The 20525-nt window shown below is 43.3% G+C and overlaps 1 protein-coding gene across 2 annotated transcripts in view; it reads left to right on the top strand.

Moving 5' to 3' along the window:
• FARS2 (phenylalanyl-tRNA synthetase 2, mitochondrial) overlaps positions 1 to 17090 on the top strand; it is a 203221-nt gene extending 186131 nt beyond the window's left edge. For both annotated transcript variants that reach the window (XM_035126402.2, XM_035126401.2), the window contains one exon: positions 11116 to 17090. In XM_035126402.2, coding sequence (XP_034982293.1) covers positions 11116 to 11254 — 139 coding nt within the window. In that variant the 3' untranslated portion in view covers positions 11255 to 17090. The remainder of the gene's footprint in view (positions 1 to 11115) is intronic.
• The last annotated feature ends 3435 nt before the right edge of the window (positions 17091 to 20525 follow it).

Below are 20525 nucleotides of genomic sequence, written 5' to 3'. Positions count from 1 at the left end.
AAAAAACATGTTTTTGTAGTTTTCCAGTTTCCATGTTCTCATTGGGGAACAATATATCTTTGTCAAAATACCAGCTTGTTCCCATAATCTCTGCAAGGCCCCTCTTAGATGCAAAACAGAGACATAGTCGTGAGTAGTTCACACTGCCTTTTGTAAGCTTAGATTCCTTGTAAATGTCAAAGGAGCTGCAGTAGATGAAAGTTCATTCCTATATGTAATTGTAATTTCGTTTTTCTGAAAATCTTTGAAAATTGGATTTGAAAGAGTCGAGAACATATAGAGCCTCATTTAGCTGAGCCCCACAAAATGATTTTCGTGTGCATGTGCCCATCTGTCTAGTACAGCTATCTAGTCTAGCCTTTCTGAACCTGATGCCCTTCAGATGTTTTGGAGTTCATCTTCCATTAGTCCCAGCTAGCATGGCTAGTGGTCAGGGATGGTGGAGTCCAACACATCTGGAGGGCACAAGGTTGAGGAAGGCTGATCTACTTTGTCTCAGCTAGATAGCTCAGTTGGCTAGAGCATGGTGGTGATAATGCCAAGGTTGCAGGTTCTCTACAATTCTATGATCCAATTAAGTTCCCTTTTCTTCACAAGGATGGGTGCTGCAGAAAGGTGAGAGGGCAGGATTTCATAGATATCTACTTAGAAATCAATTTGCAGAACTTTTGTTCCTTACAAAGAACTCTTGTGAACTAGAACTTTTGCATGTGCTTACCACCAGAAGTTGACTCAATCAAATATATAACTTTGCTTACATTGTGTGTCATTGGGTTCTTTCTTTCTTTCTTTCTTTCTTTCTTTCTTTCTTTCTTTCTTTCTTTCTTTCTTTCTTTCTTTCTTTCTTTCTTTTTTTCTGAGGACTGGGGCCTTGATCAAGGCCACTAGTCAGTTGAAAGCTGTTGAAACAGCTGGGATTCTGTTTTCTATGGCGGAAGTTCCACTTTGTTTCCCCCAAAATCAAGGAGGAAACTTGCAATCCATGAATATGTTCCTGCTTTCTGCTAATGTCAGTATACTGAGGGCTGTCACATGTTAAGCTCTTGCTACTGCATGGTATAAAAGCATGACAATTTTACATGGTTGTATTCAGCTTGTAAATAGTGATGGTGACACATTTTGTGATTGTGGGGGTTCAGAATACAGATGCCCTCAGTTTGGGAGTTTATGACAAGCTGAGTGCAAACTCACTCTGAAGGTTGGACTTGGCTAGGTTTGTAGTCATTGTCAGACTTTTCCTAGGGAGCCTTGACTGCTCCTGTTGTCCTGCTACTTTCACAAGAGTAAGCTGGCTTGGAAATGCGAAGAGGGCATTGACAGAGATGAGTGTCTCTTTGAATCGATTAACATGGCAGGCAGAAACTTTTGCAGAATCTTAGCAGAAACTTTGGGGCGCCTGGGTTACTCAAAGAAAATCTTTGCTCAGGGGAAATGCATGAGTTCTCTCCTTCCACATGTCTCTGCTCATGCAATTATAGCGGTCACATGGGCTCTTAAAAGTTCAAAACAGCCCTAAGATTATCATTTAAAAGCCAAAGTGTTTTTTTAAAAAAAAATCTACTGAATCTCTCTTCCTTCTTCTGTCACCTTCTGCTTTCCCCCTAATCTTTTGATAATTTAAAATTGCTTAGAATTTAACCCGTTTGAACAAGATTGTTCTGTTCACTCTGCTAATTATGTCTTCTCCCATGGGCAACATTAATTCCCTGCACAGAGGAGAATTCTTCAGCTCATTCAGAGATCAGTGGAGATGGGCTTCTGTAAATGCTACCTATGAAGTTGGGCTAGAAGTCACTCATTCATAAGCAGCCTGCAAGGGGTGTTCAGGATTGCGGCCTTAGTGTCTGATCTGTGAGCTACAATACCAGCAAATGTGAGTGCAGGCTCAGGGGCAAGGACTGTTAGGAGTCTTGCTCCATGCTTGCAGTCATGGGATTGCCTTCTATCACATGATGGTGTATGTTTTCATTCCACAGTGTGGGAAGTGATGGAGACAGGATGTTTTATGTCACCGTGTTCCATGAAGTGGGACTATTGTCCTTTGTTCTTTCTCTCTTTGCTGCCTGATGAGAAAGAGGAAGGAGCTAAGTCAGAATGTTCCGAGTGTATTATATGTAAATAAAAGTTGTAAATAAAAGTAGATTAGCCAAAATGCTGTGCAATGCTGTGCTACTGAGTTGTGTTACGCAAACTGCCAATACTCTGCAGGATCCTAAGTGTGCCAATGCTTCTTGGTATCAGTCACTGTGATGTTCTGGCTGAAGAAAGCTTTTGAAGCTCCCGAACAATCGACCAGGAGGGAGAGAACATGCCAATTGGGCATGTGTCTCTACCAGGGTAGGACAATCCTAACAAGGACTACTGCAATGGTACACTGCAACCCTAGGACCTTCTGATACCTGCAGCTGTGTGTTGTCTCTTCCAGTTGGGCCTTCTGGGCTGTGGAACTGACTCTTTGCAATACTTTCCCCTTGAATATTAGACAGGTGCCATCTCTGATCCCTTTTTGACACCTACTAATGACTTTCCTCTTTCAACAAGCCTTTTAAAGATGTTTTCTCACTTGTTGTTTGACACCCTGGGCTCCTTTGGGAGCAGGAGCAAGATAGAAATTCAATAAATAAAGGCAGTGCTTTTTTCCGGGGGGGGGGGGGGCAGACACAAGGGTACACATATTCCTAAACATTTTGTGAAACTTTGTACTTTTTCCATTTACTGTATTTATTTCCCCCGATTTGAAGTATAAAATGGTGATTTTCTTGAGTCAAAATGACAGTACAGTGGTACCTCCATTTAGGACCTCAATTGGTTCCGGGGAGCCGGTCGCTCCCCAGGCGGTCGTAAACGGAGAGCTTCTTGTGCACGAAGCGCTGATAGAGCACTTCTGCGCATACGCGCACTGCGGAACCCGAATGTAAGCACTTCCGGGTCTGCGGCGGTCGCAAACTGATCGGTCGCAAACCACAGCAAACGTAAACCGAGGTATGACTGTACCCCTAAACATTTTTTTCCTTTAGAAAAACGCACCTAATAAAGGAATAACTATGTGAGCAACAATTAACAATAGCCAGATACAGTGAAGCAATAATACCACATAGAACTAAGCCAGAGTCGTGAGTCTAACTAATGGGCCAGGCTAGAGGCTTCTCTAATGCCAATCTCCATAACTTTCCCTGCCTCCACTTTTATCCACCATTCCACTCCTTGCAAGAATAAATTAGGTAAAATGAAGTTCATATATTGTGCTAAATGAAAAAGTGGATTGTTGCATGCTTTCCTTAATTTGTTTGCAAACTTCGGAGAGCGTTCCATGTAGAATTTGGGTATTTTCTTCTTCTTCCTCTTCTTCAGATGTGACAAGAAACATGAGGGTGTGTGGCTAAAATCGAAAACCCTACCATTCTGTCAAACTCCGCTTTGAGACCCCACAGTAACTTTCAGTTACAGTTAGGTGTGAGATGACATCACCACAATACCTGTTTCCCCAGCCCACTGCCACAGCGGGGAAGTGTAGAAATGCACAACATGATGATGCTGTTTTCCATATTTCTATTACTACATGTTAAAGGGGAGAGAAGGGAGAATGCGACACAGTTTTGCCGTTTTTGGCCGTGTTCTTCTCCTCTAATTTCGCCTTAAGTGTTTCCTTATTTATCTCAGTTTTGTTAAAAACATCGCATCTCATTGTCTATTTTTGTTGCAACCATGGTTACAGTGTTTGATCATGAGAGGAAAAGATATTTGCATTGTTTGCATGGGCCGATATTTAGCCTGTTTTCTCACACTGAACAGTTTTAAGGTGAGCTCCCTGGATATTAACCTAGTGAATGGATGTAAACATTAAAGGGGAATGTCTAGACACCTGCTGCCGCTCTGATTTGGCCTTGCTTCCTTCCAATCTGTTTTAAATTCTTTTATAAATTCTCTTTTTAGTTTATTATTTGAATACATTTTTAATCTGGCAGTAATCTTATTTTTAGTAATACTTTTTGTAGCCTTTAGTATTAACATGTAATTGGGGGGGGGAGAGTTCCTCCTGATTATTAATAACTTTCTGGTTTGATTTATTAGTAATAAGGACTGAAAAAGGTATCACACTTCTCTTAAAAAATAAATAAATCACTTTATCCCCCATACAGATTCCAGCCCTCTCATTTTGTAGAGATGTAAATGAAAAGAAACTACTTATAGAAGGTTGTTGGTGTCCAGTGAATTATAAAGAATGCTTTAATTTTGTAGGGTTCTTGGGTGATAGCAGGTAGTTCTCCAGACTTTAAAAAAAGGTGCCTTTGTTACCAAGGGATCCAAAGACTTTATTGAAAATAACAAGGACTAATCTCTCAAACTTATGTGAATTTAAAGGACCCTGACACCTGCCCTAACTCTGCCTGGTTAAAAAATGGATGGGTGCTCTTCAATTGTGGCACACACATTATGAAATTCCCTCCTGAAGGAAGAATGCTGAGACTGCTCTGTTGGATTTTTTTAATAAATAAAAAAAATCCAGTAAAGATGAATGAGGTCTGCAACAAAATGTCGTAGTGTAGAGTACCCTGGTAAGTGTTTCTCTTAGTCTTTCATTTTGACTCAGCCAAAGAGTCTAATTCCCCCCACTTCTTAGTTGTCTCTGGACCAAGCTACATGTTTATTCATTTACATGCTTCTAACAATTATATGCCACCCAATAACAGAAGTTAAATACAACGATTAAACATCTAAATATAAAATATAAAACAGCATAGAACCAGGGAGAGATGTGGTAGAACCATCCAGTTAGGATTTGCTGGTAGGAAAAGAGGGTCTACTAGCCCTTTCCTTGCATGTCATTGCCCTGACCTGAATGGCTACTACCACCCTAAAGCTACTGTAGCTGAAGGTTTGAAGTGGAGAGAGGTCATATGCTTGAACTTCAGACTCCTGCATATTCTGCATTATTAAGTGGCTGATAATACACCGCATTCCAGTTCTTGCAAACCTTTTCCTTTCTTAAGTCTGTGAAACTCAAGGTCACCATTCTGTATGGGAAGCTATGGATTCCCCCATCCCCATCCCAACATTCACTCTACCGTAGTTGTGGGGGCAAAGCGGTGCACCTGCTATTTACAGGAATAAACTGGTCTACTGGTTAACACATTTTATGTGGGGCAAAACTTACTAGCACAGGTCCAAACACCATTAACAATCAGAACTCAAAATCCCTGGGGTGGTTTTCCAATACATCCTTCTTTAGGCCTTCCTTCAGCTACATTATAATTTGGTAAACTTGATAAGGAGTTGAGTTCATTTCTGGCATAGTTTCAGATTCTTATATGTGTTCAAATGGATGATGTGTTTTCGTCTCAGTGTCATGGATACCTTCTTCGTTTCGTGTTGGCTGAAGATTCCCAAATCTTTGGGTTCCTGTTTTCTTGGAAATGTTTCAGACAAAAAGCCTCGGTGACCGAGGCCAGCAGATGGCTGCATTGTTGTGGCAGACTTTCTGAGAAAAGGTCTGTGCAGCTAAGCATCTCTCCTCTAGAGCATACAGATGGTATTTTAGCAAAGTGACATTTTTTGGCATAGTATAATCTACCTGCTTCTGTCTATTCTTCCAGCACACAAGGTTGTAATAATACAATTAAGGCTGGATGCACATTGTAGTTTTTTTAAAGAGAATTGGAAGTGGTTTGAGAGAGATATTCCACTTACTATGGTTTTTCTACTATCCTGTTGCCTCTGATCAAATAGCATTGCAAGTTTTTGAAATTATGATCCAAACCTACAAAACTGTTTGCCAGGGCTAAAGTGGTATGAGTTTACTCCTCTTTTCTATATTATCTTCAACTCACAGGACTGAAAATCTGTCTCCGGCCTTGTGGTTGTTGTTGCTGCTGCTGCTTCTAATTCCCCCCCCCCTCATTTTACAGCTGTGTAACATAATCAAAATCATCATCATCATCAACAACAACAACAACAAACAACAACAACATTACAGCACCCCACTCTGGAGATATCTTCACCCTTCCAATAGCAATTCCCACACAATAATGGCCGGCCTTTCTATAAATAGGAATATACAGTGTACGAAAATCGGTTATCATGAGGTCTATATGCCAGTATAATCTCTAGGGACTGGTTTCCACTTTCAGATGTGGAATCAAGCTCCATTAGTCTCTAGCAAAAGAGTCCTTATGTTTTATTCCTCCTGCCTTGTGTGTAAGCTTTTCAGTGAGGTCTATACGTCTTACTCTTCTATACCAAGTTTTTAATGCACGCTTTTAAAGGTCCTGCCAGCCACTGTCCCCTTACTAGGCCTGTTTCCTCGTCACCTGTCTACTCTTGGAAGGAGCACTGAGGTTACCACCCATCAGTATGAAGGATGTCAGCTGTTCTTGCCTAATTTTAAATCCAGGAGACTTTAAGCCCTGTGTGTGGTTGCTTAGCAGAGTCAGAGCATTAGAGGTTAAGTTGGAAGTTACCTTGTCATGACTGCATGCTTGACAGGCAGTCTGTCGGACCACTTGCAAGCAATCCCAGGCATTCCTACTAAAAGCAGCACAAGCCAGACACCAGCTAACTTCGCAGGTCCAGAATGTGAGAAGGAGAATTTCACATCAGGCGTCAGAAAGAGCATATGAGCGCCCCAGGGTTAAAAGCAACACAGGCTGCAGAGTCCATTGGCACCTCTAGAGTGAAATCGAGAAGCTGCTTCCACTGTTTTTTTATAAGCATTTGAAGCAGAGTAATATTTCAAGGCCAAATCCCACTCTCAGCCCAAAGGTGTGCTAGACTAACACCAGAACCAGTAGACACACAGCCCAACAACATTGGTGGTGTGGTCTTTCAAAAATGTCAAGAGCTTGCAAAAGGATGAAAACCTCAGTTTCAATCTCTTGCAGTCCAAACTTCCAATAGTCATAGCTGTCAAGTTTTCCCTTTTCTCGCGAGGAAGCTTATTCAGCATAAGGGAATTTCACTTTAAAAAAGGGAGAACTTGACAGCTATGCCCAGTAGTGCTGGGCTGTGTGTCTACCATCTCAAGCTTCACTTACTGGTGCCCTGCTGGTGAAGCAACAGTTCCCTTGCTGCCCTGTACCTTCCCACTCCATTGCTACGTAATTCTTCCCCATTCTTTGATGCTCTCTGCTTTTTCCTGTGCCCGTTTTTGGACACCTGACTCAAAGCATTAGCCTTTCTGGCTTGAGGCACACACTTCATCCCATGCCATCTGGGTGCTGTATATAGTTCCACCCCCATACTTTTGCCCCTTAAAAAAGCAAGAGGAGTAGGTCTTAAGTCTACGCTGGTTCACGCACGTATATTGGTGGGGTGTGGGTTTAAATAATATTCCCATTGATAGTGCAATGCCACGCAAGCTTCAGCCATCTTGCCATGAGCTGGCTTGGAGCCAAGGGCAATAATGGTCAGCTCTGAAATTTATAGCATGGCTTAGAGTAATCATCTGCACTCTGTTACATGTGGTGGTTTCGAGAGCATAACGCAGAGAGGAAATAGCCATTGTTTGTCAGCTCTAATCACTTTGCAATATTTTCCTAGCCTCTCTTGTATGAACGGAGAGCCCTATAATTGTTGCAGAACTAATTGAGTGTAGCAGTCTTCAGTGTGTGAGCAGTGTGGTATAAATGGTTCGTAATTCGTAGTTTTATTACGGTCAAAGACCAGCTCGGAAAGCACAACTAAGACAGCTTTTACAAGAATAAAATATACGTTTTAAATGGTATAAATGGTTAGATCGTCGACTTGTGACCAAGGAGACTAGAGTTCAAATCCCCACTCAGCCATTGAAGCTCCCAAAGTGACCTTGGACCAGTCAGTCAGTCACAATCTCTAAGCCTAGTCTGCCCCACAGGGTTGTTTTGGGGATTAAATGAGGAAGGGGGGAGGGGAACATGCACCATCCTGAGCCACTTAGAGTAAAAGGTTGGCTATAAACAAACAAACAAACAAATGACGTAATACTGAGGTAAATGAACTGACTAAATAAATAAAGAGGAAATGCTGAGGTAAATGGACTGACTAAATAAACAAATGAAGTAATACTGAGGTAAATGAACTGACTAAATAAATAAATAATAAAGAGGTAATATCTGAGGTAAATGGAATGACTAATGGCCTGCATAAGGGCCAAACTGGATTTGATGTGAAAAACACTCTTTGTCTCTCTGGTTTTCTCCTCTTCTTTTCAAATAGCAGGGTTGGGGATAGGAAGCGGAATTGAGATTTCTTTCTTTCTTTCTTTCTTTCTTTCTTTCTTTCTTTCTTTCTTTCTTTCTTTCTTTTGTTTATTTAACTTATAGATCACTTTTAGGGGAAGAGCGAGGATGCCTCCCAGAGTGCGTATTTACGAACTGTGTATGTACTAATACGCGTAAAATACAATGTTAAAAGCCACTGAAAATGCGTAGACATAGATTTTCTTTCAAACCAATATTACAATAATATGACAGCAATGCTTCGTCAAAGCAGTAATGACCACATCAACATCTAAAGCCCAGTTAGTAAATTAGCCCCTAAAGGCTATTATAAAAAGATGGGTCTGTAAGGACCATTTGAAAATGCTGAGGGATAGTGCTTGCCAGATCTCACTCAGAATAGAATTCAGAACTTTGGGGCCACTGCTAAGAAGACCCATTTTCTGCTTCTACCAACTCATTGCAATAGGGCAGACATGTCCAACACGTCGATCACGATTGATGGGTAGGTTCTGCAATGAATTTTGGTTGATCGCCACCCGCCCTCCACTGGAGACGTTGTGGCTGTTTTGACGCTGCATGTGCCCACCCCTTCCCCGTCACTGTGTGCCCTCCCTCCTTGCTTCCACCCCTGCCATGTTGGGGAAAGCAGCCAGCGCCCGCCCACCCTGGGCGCCAGTTTTTATATTGCATTGTGGATCATAGTCAACTTCAAGTTGGACATGCCTGCAATAAAGGAAACTGTGACCTCATGAGCACCTGAGGATAGTCACCCTTTCACTCTTGTCACATCCGTCCACAATACCCCTTGTAAATGGCAGCCTTCTGGAGGGAGATTTTCAGCAGGAAAGCTGTGCGGGTAGGTGGACGAATTAAACCCCATTTGCCCAGGTCATGGTCCTGATCCAGATCCAGATCACACACACCCCTCCGCACACACAAATGTTATTTTAAAATGCACACATATGAAAGAGGCAAGCATGTTTTTAATCTGGTTTAGCTCTCAGCCTCCTATGTTCATATGAACGTCAGCTGTAGATATTGCTGTCCACATACATGGAATGCTGATCATGCAATCATTCCTGCTACTATTACACAAGACAATGTCTTTTGTTTCAGCCATTTTATTTGCTGAGAGGTGTTTTTATTTATGCTCCTTTTGGCATGAGAATCCATCAATATATCTGCGCTATGTTTCTCCCCATCGTCCCTTGTGTGGCTCTCCACTGTATTTACTGTGTTTCATTACCCAAAAGCCTCAGGCTGTGGCTGAGTATGTTTTGACGCTAAGATCAATTAAAGCTTAATGAAAGGAGAAAGAGGTTGTGTGATTGCAGACGGGATGGAGTTGTCAGAAGGTGCAGTTTGGGTAAATAATGTCCTCCTTACTCAGTGTTAATCCTTAGCATTTGTTGACCTAGCAGAACTGCAGGCTCAAGAGTTTTTCTGGCTGGGTATTTCGGCTCTTGACAGTGTTGCAAACTGTGTTCTCTGCAGTAGTGGCTTTCAACGTTTCCAGGTAAAGGATCCACCAATTGGTGCAGTCTTCAACCACCTACGTGGTGCATAGCTCTTTCCTTTTTTTAAAGCTGCCTGTTTTTGTCCTCTTTAAAAGAGAAGTTGTGGGTAGCTGGGTTGACAGAAAAGTTGCCTCTGTTCTAGCTTGCCTGTGCATATGCACTACAAGCCCACATGCTTTTCTCTTCCAACCCCAGGAAGTGCTTGTAAAGAAACCTGGTTGACAGGAAGTGCAGTCCGCAGTAGTGTTTGTTTGTTTGCTTGCTTGCTTGCTTGCTTGCTTGCTTGATACCTGCCCTTTGTCCTAAGGTCCCGGGGTGGGTAATAAATACGCATACACACACACAAACACTCACTCACTCACTGAGAATAAGACTCATACATCAAATTCAGGAGAGAGCCTTGTGGCACCATAAAGTCTAACAGATTTATTGTGGCATAAGCTTTGTGGACCAGAGAGCACTTCATCACATGCATGAAGGGTTATTTTTGATTTACCTGCCACCATCAATGTACATGGTGTTTTACAGAGTAAAATAATACTCACTCTCTTTGTCCGAATCCTGTCTCCTTTGAATGTGTGTGTGTGTGGTTCCCTTGTGCCCCGGGGAATGTGGATTGGTTCACTTGCTTGAGGTATATCATTGGTTTAATCATCAGTGGGAATCTCACATATGCCTCTTTGGCTGCTAGAGTTTTCTTCACCTCCTCCTCTTCCTGACCCCCTTCTTCTTTTTAGATATTTCACAGCAGGCAGAAGATCCCAAGGTGCAGTCGCGGTCCCCCTCCCCCGCTGATGATTTTAAAATTGACTTCCCTCTGGCACCTCAGCAGAGGGGCACATAACCACTGGTACGAGGTTTCAAGATGGGAAAGAATGTTAAAAGTTGAACAGGCATGAGAAACAAGTGGGGCTACGAAACAGATTTTGCTGGTTTCTCTTCCATCTAAGTCAGGCGTCGGCAATGTTTTCTGGCCGTGGGCCAGATCATTCCCAAAGACGATCGACCATGGGCTGGACATGCACCGGACATGCACAGAAGTGATTTCCAACACCCGCGCTGCCCATGCGATGCGATTTCTGGCGCCGCTCAGTGAGTCGCCGTGCCGTGCCAGTTTAGTGCAGTGCGCGGGGGACTTGCCGAGTGGGCGTCTTGGTTCATGGGCGGTCCGTGGGCTGGATAAATGGCCTCCGTGGGCCGCATCCAGCCCATGGGCCGGACGTTGCCAACCTATGATCTAAGTGAATTATGCATTACAAAAGGAAGTGGCTCCACCTGTTGTACTGACATATGTAACTAACAACAAGACAAGAAAAAGCAGGAAGTAACTGTGAGGGTGTCCTCTTTCTCTATATATTTTTAGTTGACGTATAACTCTCCAACATCTGGTTTTTGTTTCCTAGGACAAAAAGGACCAGCCATTGTTACGAGATCACTTACCGCCACTTGGAAAAGACCTTGACTCAGAAGGAAGTAAGCTGCATCCATAAATCCATCGAGGAATCAGCTGTACAGAAATTAGGAGTGGAGGGAAGATTTTGAGCTTTGAATTCTCCAGTTTTCTTTTATCGCTGCCCTGCCCAAACCCCCTTCTGTTTGAAAGCAGTTGCTATCATGTGGAAGCTTTTGACAATGGTGGAATTTTCAGGTAATAAAAGGTGAACAACATAACAGTTCCTGAAAATATCAGTGAGTCGCTTGTTGGGTAATTTGTACGTTGTTAATCAGTTCTTGTGGTCATGTGTTATTAAACTCCAGAACATGTGTGCAATTTCTGCATTGACAGGATGTTCCATGCACTTGCGGTAGAACCTCGGGCCATCTGCAGACAACTATAGGTTGCTTGTGAATGTGACCCAACTGTACATTACAAGCTGGACTGCCAACAAAATGAAGGTCTTCCCTCCCTTTTTTGCAATGGAGAAAAGGATGCTTAATGGGCATGGTGCTGAGCCCTTTTTGCAGTTTTAACTCTTAAGGCTGCATTCCTATGCACTACTTCCGGGAGTAAGCCCTATTGAACCCAGTGGATTTTACTTCATAGTAAACAATGCATAAGATAAAGTGGCAGTGGAGGAAATCCCCTGCAAGCTAATTAGGTTGCGGCCTGAGCCTTGCACAAACATATATTTTTTTTAAAAAAAAAAGTTGGACTGTATAGTGGTTTGCTGGGATACAAAACAAGCCCGCGGCTTAATTTGGTATATCTGGCTTTCTTTGTAAAGCTGCTGTGAAGGGAAGCAGTTGTGAATTACCTCAGCCACAAATTGCTTTGCAATTGCACTACTTCAGACTCCAGCGAATTCTACCGTAAACTAACATTCCCAGTACAGTAACGTTAATCTGAAAAGAGCCAGGTATGGAGTACCACAATCAAGACTTCTTTTATCTCACTAGGTCATTTAGCGGCTGCTGAAAGACACAGCGCTTGTTTTTGTGGGGTTTCTTTCTTCGCTGTCTGGTGACTCTATCTCTCCTTGGTATTGGCACATTTGTCTGCCTCCTCCATTGTTGTATTCAATATTACCAAATTGATTTTCTTAGCAAGAGAGCCATGGCAGACATTTTGGCCTGCTATGCCTGCAATACGAAGCCAAAGCACAGGTACTTCTCTTCATTGGTGAATCACAGCAACATTGGGCAGCCTGTGCCCCCCAAACTAGAAGATCAGTGAAGAATACCAACCCCGTTGCCACTTTTGTAGTAAGATTCCAAATGCCAGCCCAGTCAACTTCTTTAGATTGAAAACGGGGCAGGGGCCGGTCTTGTCCTGGCCTCGCACAGCAAAAATAATAATATTGGGTTGGCCCATAAGGGGGCAAGGAACCTCAGGCCAGAGATCAAACGTGTCTCCCCAGGCCTCTTTATCCAGCTTTCAATGCTCTTCATTATTTCATGCCACCTTCTCAGGCCACACCTTCTCTCCACAGGCTGCAGCCCACACTAGCTCTGATCCACAAAGGCCTCAAATGCTTTCTTGTGGCTGGAATGTGTGTCATGTAACTGTGATAATGCCTCTTGCTTGCAACAGGTGAAGGCTGGAGAGGTGTGTGAGGATGAAGGGTTGCTGACTTTTGCATGGCTGAAAAGAAGCCTGCTATACAAGGTTAAGGGGCTGCATTATTATTATTATTAGTAGTAGTAGTAGTAGTACTATTACTAGCACTATTATTGATCTTTTATTACTCTGCCCATCTGACTGGGTTGCCGCAGCCACTCTGGGCAGGTTCCAACATATATAAAAAACATAATAAGACATTACACATTAAAAAGCTTCCCTATACAGGGCTGCCTTCAGATGTCTTCTAAAGGTTAAATAGTTACTTACCTCCTTGACATCTGATGGGAAGGCATTCCACAGGGTGGGTGCCACTACCACAAAGGCCCTCTTTCCCCCAATTTTGCCTCTGACCCCCCCCCTCACCTATTACTGGTACATGTCCTCTAGGGTACGCAGCCATGGACTTGCAAAGGTTCCCAACACCCAACTCTCCATGACGGCCCCAGTCCCTGTTCCATATGGTAAATGCTAAGTATTTACCATGTGAATAAATAATGGCAGTGATGGACCACCAACTTGGATGGCTTTGGAAGAGGATTGGACAGATTCATGGAGGGGAAGGCTCTCGATGGCTACTAGCCATTATGGCTGTGATCTGCCTCCACGGTCAGTCAGTAATGCTTCTGAATACCAGTCGTTGGAAGCCACAGAAGGATAGGGTGCTCTTGTGCTCGGGTCCAGTTTCCGGGTTTCCCACAGGCACCTGGTTGGCCCCTGTGAGAACAGGATAATGGACTAGATGGGCCCCTGGCCTGATCCAGCAGGTTCTTATGTGCAGCAGAGAGGAGGCATCACATTGGCGGAGATGCTTTGAACACAGTCATGCTTCAGCCCTCTCCCCTCCCCCCCGCCGGTCGTCTCTGTTATGTGGAGGTGCAGTAAATGGACCATTGGCCTGCACTGATGTTTCTCTCTTAATTTGCTGAAAGAAAGAAAAAAACGCAGAGAGAACGGATGGCTAGACGTGTTCCTTCCAACCCACACTGAAAAAAGTAACCTCTGCCTCCCTCCGTAAGTGGAGCTAGACGTGATTTAAAGCTGCATCATGCGGCTTTGATAAATGATAAATAATTAGCTGGCTCGGCTGGAACATTTCATTCTTAATTATCGTGGTTATATATTATTAATAAAGGTGTTTACTTGTCATCATGCCAAGCCATTTGTCAGGGGACAGCAGAGAAAGGCAGAATAATTCAGAATTACAATTAGCGGCCTGACATCAAGGAACGCTGCTACTCTGAAAACACACGTGCTTATCTAATGAGGCAGGGTTGCTAGTGCTCCGGAGACTTGTACGTCAGTGACCACACCAGACAGAGTTTGTGCCTTCCTTAGGATGCAGAGGAGCATGAGAAATCATAAATGTGTGGAATCCTTGAGAGGGGGGGGGAGAATGGCTCTTTTCTTTTATATTTGTAACTCTTGCAACTTCCCTCTGACATTTTGTGCTAAGAGATGCATCTACAGCCCTGGCACTGCTTGCGGATAACAGGACTTACTAACTGCTTCCCCCATAGACTCACCCTTTCTGCAGAAAGAGTATCTATCTCAGCCTTTCTTCTGTTTGAGACGCAGACAGATGGGAGCAAAGCCCTTCCTCGTAATTTATAACCATCATACGCCTCTAATCCTTTGCTCTCATTCTCCACAAACCTTCCAACAGGAGTTCAAAGGATTCTGGCCTGGCTTCCTTGATAAAAAGCATGCTCTTGGTAAAATCCCCTAGGTAGGCCATTAAACTTTCCCCCTGAAAAAGTTCCCCTTGCCTCACAGGGCACGCTAAGCAAAGGTCTTGCCGTTTCGGGGGGGGGGGGGGTAGAGTTTTGATATTGATTCCGGAGAATAGTTGTTGTTGTTTTTTAAAATCCCTACATTCTCAGGACAATTGAGAGTGGTTTCAAAACCCATCTCTAGAGTTCTGGCACAGATTTGTAGGCCTATTCAATTTTACTCCCCTACCCTGACTTACCACGAGCAGGATATATCACGCTAAGCACCTTATAACATAAGACTTCATCCTTCTTGTTCTGCCAGTAGATCAGGGTTCTTCACCCTAAACTTCATTATTGTGGCTTATCTTTCCCAAAGAAGGTCCATGTAGGTCCTGATATTACTGTTCCTAATCCTCTTTTTAAGATGAGATGCCCAGGTCTGCAGGGAAGCATAGCGCGGAAAAGCACAGAAGAAGGTGAAAATCGCATAATGTCTGTGTGTATCTCAGGCGCAATGAGACTCATGTACACAAAATCTTGTTGAAGGTGGCCTTCAATGACCCAAGGTGTCAGACTTGGCAAGATCACTCTAACAGCTTGTGTGTCTGCAGTGTTTCCCACCCCAGTTCCATATATATGTAAAAGCATTCACACAGCCATTTCTTCGAGGTGGAAGAGCCACCGCCAAAAGCATGGAGCAATTCATATTTGCAAAGTCACATGATAGCATGTTAAAGAGCTGGTGTGGTGTAGTGCTGGGTGAGAGACTTTGGGAGCCCCTGGTTCAAATAGGTAAAAGGTACGGTAAGGGACCCTTGGACGATTAAGTCCAGTCAAAGGCGACTATGGGGTTGTGGTGCTCATCTCACTTTCAGGCCGAGGGAGCTGACGTTTGTCCACAGATTTCCAGTCATGACTGTGCAGCAGAACACTGTGACGGAAGCCAGAGAGCACAGAAACGCCGTTTACCTTCCCCCCGCAGCAGTACCTATTTATCTATTTGGCGTGCTTTCGAACTGCTAGGTTGGCAGGAGCTGGGACAGAGCAATGGGAGTTCACGCCACCGCAGGGATTCAAACCGCCGACCTTCTGATCAGCAAGCCCAAGAGGCTCTGTGGTTTAGACCACAGCGCCACCCGCGTCCCATGTTCAAATGCTCAGCCAAGAACTCATCCTCAGGCAAGCCAACATCTCTCAGGCTGAATTCCACCACCAATACAATATGGGAGAAATTATGGTGGCCTATAATACAGAGTATGTGGAAAGATGCTTGGATGTAGTTTTCCTGCTGTGTGAAAAGACCAAAGGTGAGGATGCTATTGCAGGACCTCACAGTGCATTAACATCCTCCTACAGAGCCTCCCCCCCCTCCCCGCAACATGGCCATGTGAGTCAGCATTTAAAAGACTGAGCAGGGGGAAATAGCAAGGGAACTAATTCTCCGACATGATCTGGTGAAAAGAACCTCACTTTATATAAGGTAGGAAATCAGGCTGACGGTTTCTCTGCTTTCTGCTGAGAAATGTTCAGCCTTACAATGTCGCTTTGACGAAGGGAGAATTACCTGGCTTGCCAAAAGAGATTAAATACTTCATGATGTTTCCTGCTGTCCGAGGCTCAGGACTCCTGCGAACATTCCCTTTTGAAAAACGGCAATTTTGCCCGAAGAACCTCCTTTCTGAGCTCTGGTGCTTTCCCTTCCTAGCTTAAAAGTCTTCGTGACATCTGTTTTTAGAATACTTTGGGACACCCACTGGCAGTGGGAGGAAAGGTGCACACAGACACACGCATTTCGTGGAACAAAAGAGACAGTTTTATAAAAGAAACCCTTATAGCTAGAAATTCCTGAACACTGTACTTTAAAGTGTTTCCCAAAAGAGTAGGGTTTTTTTGTCAACAGGACAAAGGAGCCAGTTATATTTATGTACCCAGTGCATGCCCTACCCAACTATCATAAATGTACATAAATATGTTTCTTGGTACAAATGATTATTCAAAAGTTTGCAGCAGGGATTGGGGGGTGGGTGGGGGGTGGCATGCAGACCTATAGATGATGTTGAGCTACACTGGCCAGGCTGGCTGAGGATGTTGGAAGTTGAGAATCCAACAATATCTGGGGGGCCATACGTTCCTTATTCCCAATGTATACACTTTTGGAAACAAACAGAAAGCCTTGTGTACTCCAGATGCAAATTGCAGAGTGTACTTGTTAGAAGTGCAACAGCAGGGATCATTCAGTTCATAACTTAAGGGTTAATTCTGCTAGTGTTAAAGTCAGTTAGCCAAAGGGGGGATGGGTGGAGGTGTTGCTTAGCAACCTGGTGGAGTGGCATGATCTACCCTGAGGTAGCATGGGCTCTGATTGGCTGTGTAGTTCTGAGGGAGCTTTCCTCTATATGTTTAGTTGAATGTCTCCGTGCTGTGTACACAAGGCCTGAACTCAGAAAGACAAACTATCTCTGTTTATTTCTCCTCAGATTATACACTGCTTTGTTCAGTTCCCTCAATGACGTGTTATCAGGGCTTTGACCTTCAGCTGTGTTGTTTTTCTTTTAATTATATATTTTATTAAAGATTTCTTAGTTTGCAAAAATACGTGCATTGTCTCTTTTTTCAAGTTGCGTTTTCTACAGATCAGTTTCATTTCTTGTGAGACATTAGTGTTACCTACGGTGATAGGTTAGGAAGAAAAGGGGGAAAGAGGGGGAGGGGGAATGGTGAATGGGGTGGTGTTATTTAAGTGACTTTGCTAACATTGCTGCTTGTTTGGGCTGTACAGAGCCAATCCTGCCCAGTAAAGTCGTACTGGAGACAATTGACTCTTGTGTGCACACATAATACAATCAATGCCTGCGCAGTAAAATTTTCTGAGTCATGGGGTGGTTTAGTTGTTAAGATTTCAGATCAGACCAGAAATAGGAAGACACAGGTTCAAATCCCCTCTCAGCCATGAAGCTCACTGGGTCACTGTAGTCAATAACAATAATTTTCCACTTCAACTCACGCCCGATCTTAATATGAAGCACTATAAAGATAATGCTGGATGGCTTTAAAGAAATTCAGAGATAGGGCTACCAGGGGCTATTTGCCACAGTGGTTATGTTCTACCTCCACTATTAGAGACAGTATGACTGAATGTCAGTAACTGGGAATCACGAGGAAGAGAATGCTAGACTAGATGGGCCTATGACCTGATTGGCTGGGAGGCTGATGCTGATGTAGACATCTTTCTGCAGGGCCTACAAGACGGAGCTGTTCCTCCAGGCCTTTGGGCAGGATGCAGTTTGACTTACTTTCCTTTGTATAAAACAAACACGAAGGAGGTCCCCAACCAGCTCACAGGTCCTTGTATCCTCAGTGGAAACAGTGGCAGAGCTTCAAGCTCCGGCCAGGGGGGGGGGAGCAGGTGGGGGCATGGCTGGTGCGTGTCCCCAGGGGTGTGGCATGTGCCGGGGTGTGTGGCATGATGCCTGCAGGGGCATGGTGTGCTTCCTGGGGGCGTGGTGCTCAGGGCGAGGGAGGCCGCCGCAATGGCACCTCACCGTGTTCCTCCGCCAGTGAGTGGAAACAGTTGGTCCTGGCATGTATTAACCACTCTCAATTCCAACCTGATAATTGCCACCTGCCCAGATTTTAACTTGTCTGAATTAATTTTAAGATGTATTTTAATTAATTGATGTCTGTTTTTATGCATGTTGTGTTGTTTTTATGATGTTAGCTGCTCTGAGCCCGGCCTCGGCCAGGGAGGGCTGGATACAAATAAAAATATCATCATCATCATCTTATGAAAAATAAAACACCAATCCTGAAATTACTGTGGAAATATGGGGTGGTTTTTTGTCAGTAATGGCTGTATTTGATATTCTCCGGTGCTTTCCCATGAATGTCTCCAAAAGTACTTTCCAAACACTGGTTTCAGTAAAATTAACAGGAAGTTCTATGTGTTTCCCAAGGGACCAATTACAGCAGGGGAAAATTACACAAAGCTGCAATTCTATCTGTGGAATAGGAGCCCTTCCACCAGGTCAAGCTTGACTCAGTCAGCGAGCCTCTTGGCCCCTGGGCAATACACTCACTTTTCTCCAAGTAACTTTTTGGGGAGCTTGAAGCCTTGGAAGACAAGGTAACGGCCTTTGGCTGATGGGAGCAGGTTAGTGCAGTCAGCACTTCTGGTCCCTGGGGTCTTACAATTCCTTTTCAAGAGAGTACGTACAAGTCATCCAATGACAACATCCATAGCACAGGGCAGCATTCTCATTATGTGAGTGATTTGATGGTATTTTGGGAACAAAAATAGTTTCAAGGTAGAGAATATTTCTGAGGTTATAATTGTTAATTTTTATTTTTATTTTACAAATCTGCAAGCGTTCCAGCTGGACAAAAACTTTTGACATAACGAGTATTGATAGAAGAAGAAGAAACTAGGGGGAGGGAGCTTTGCTGCCAAAAGTCACACAAACTGAAATTAAAACATGGCAGTGCCATAACACTTTCATGAACGCACCACACATTCAGCCTGAATTTGATTTTTAAAACAATTGCTGCCATGCTTACCTTAAGAAACCTATATCTGGCATCCTTGCTGCATAGCTTCTGTTATGTGCTGTTTTGATCCGCCCTATTCTGATTGTACATTAAACTCAAATACAGATTTTTTACATTCTTGTAACCCGCGCTGGGTTCTTATGATGAAAGGTAAACAGCAACCTAAGAAGTTGTAGTAGTGATGTGTGTTGTTATTATTGAAGCAGCTCTTTTCTTTTCCTGCTTTGATTTAAGGCAATGCCAAAAAAAGCCATAACAGATCATTTCCCCACTGACCACGATTGTTTTGTGGAAGAACGGAAGCCTATTTAAAGAAATATTTAAAGAAATATTACTGTATGATGAATTTGCAAGCAGGATTTGAACTATGAGCAACAGATGGAATTAAGAGATTATTGTATTATTGTTATGGTATAAGGGAGAGAAGATAGGGTAGGGGGAGAAATAAAGCTAGGGGGAGAAATTAAAAAAAGAAAGAAACCACCATGGAAAATGGGGTGGGAAGTCAACAAAAAAAATATGTATTGGAATGTAGTAATAATAATAATAATAATAATAATAATAATAATAATAATAATAATATAATCTATTAAACATTAAAAGCCTCCCTAAACATGTGAAATTTTTGAAAATTTAATAACATATAAGTGGGGGGAGGAGGAACCAGATCATAGGACCCTTTCAATTTTCCAGTAGGCCAAGGAGGGAGCTTTCAAGACCTTTAAGACTGTTGTTCTGATCTCCAGATTTGTAAATGCCCATGTCAAATGAGGGCAAAAGGGCTGGTTGGCAGCATATTTGCAGCTCTCTATCCGTCCACAGGTACACTTTCTGCAAGGGCCTACACCTACCATGCATGAAGAAAACGGACATCAGGAACCAAGTAATTGCTACCTGGGTGTTAGTATGCTTGGCCTTTCAGGAGATGCACTAGTGCAACTTGGGAGCTGCTAGGAGTCTTGAAACTACTACAAGAGGTGAAATAAGCATGCACAACAAATAGCATTTCCTGCTCCGATAGGTATAGCTTTCATGATTGTGTGGAGAGTTTACTGGGAATCTAGTCACCCGACCTATTCTCTCATGCCGTAGGAAGAGACAGTCTGGGTAAGGCTTCCATTTTGAGAGGTCAGGGACTGAAGAGAGGTTAAAATGGATGTTTCTCATCCTTCTCCCCTGCTATTCTCCGAGAACAAAGGAGACATGCCCACAGGAAAACAACTTCTACCTGCTCCTTTATTAACTGGAGGTCTGGTTTTAATACAGACAAAAACATCCGTGTGAGAGCAATCATTGGACAGCTAAGTGCATTGGGAGAGTCACATTTAAGGTGGTTTCAGTAAGGGATAAAAGCACCACACAACTTACAAAAGGTGTTTAAAATCTGTATACTGATGATGTCCTGTGGGGAGCAGAATTTGCAGTGAATTCATCTATGCTAACTTTGTACTGCTATATAAAATATGTATAATAGAACTAGCATTTTGATCTTACG

Source organism: Zootoca vivipara, chromosome 8, assembly GCF_963506605.1.
Source record: "Zootoca vivipara chromosome 8, rZooViv1.1, whole genome shotgun sequence".
Taxonomy (NCBI): Eukaryota; Metazoa; Chordata; class Lepidosauria; order Squamata; family Lacertidae; genus Zootoca; species Zootoca vivipara.
Note: the sequence above shows the minus strand (reverse complement) of the source record. Positions and strands in the feature narration are given on the sequence as shown.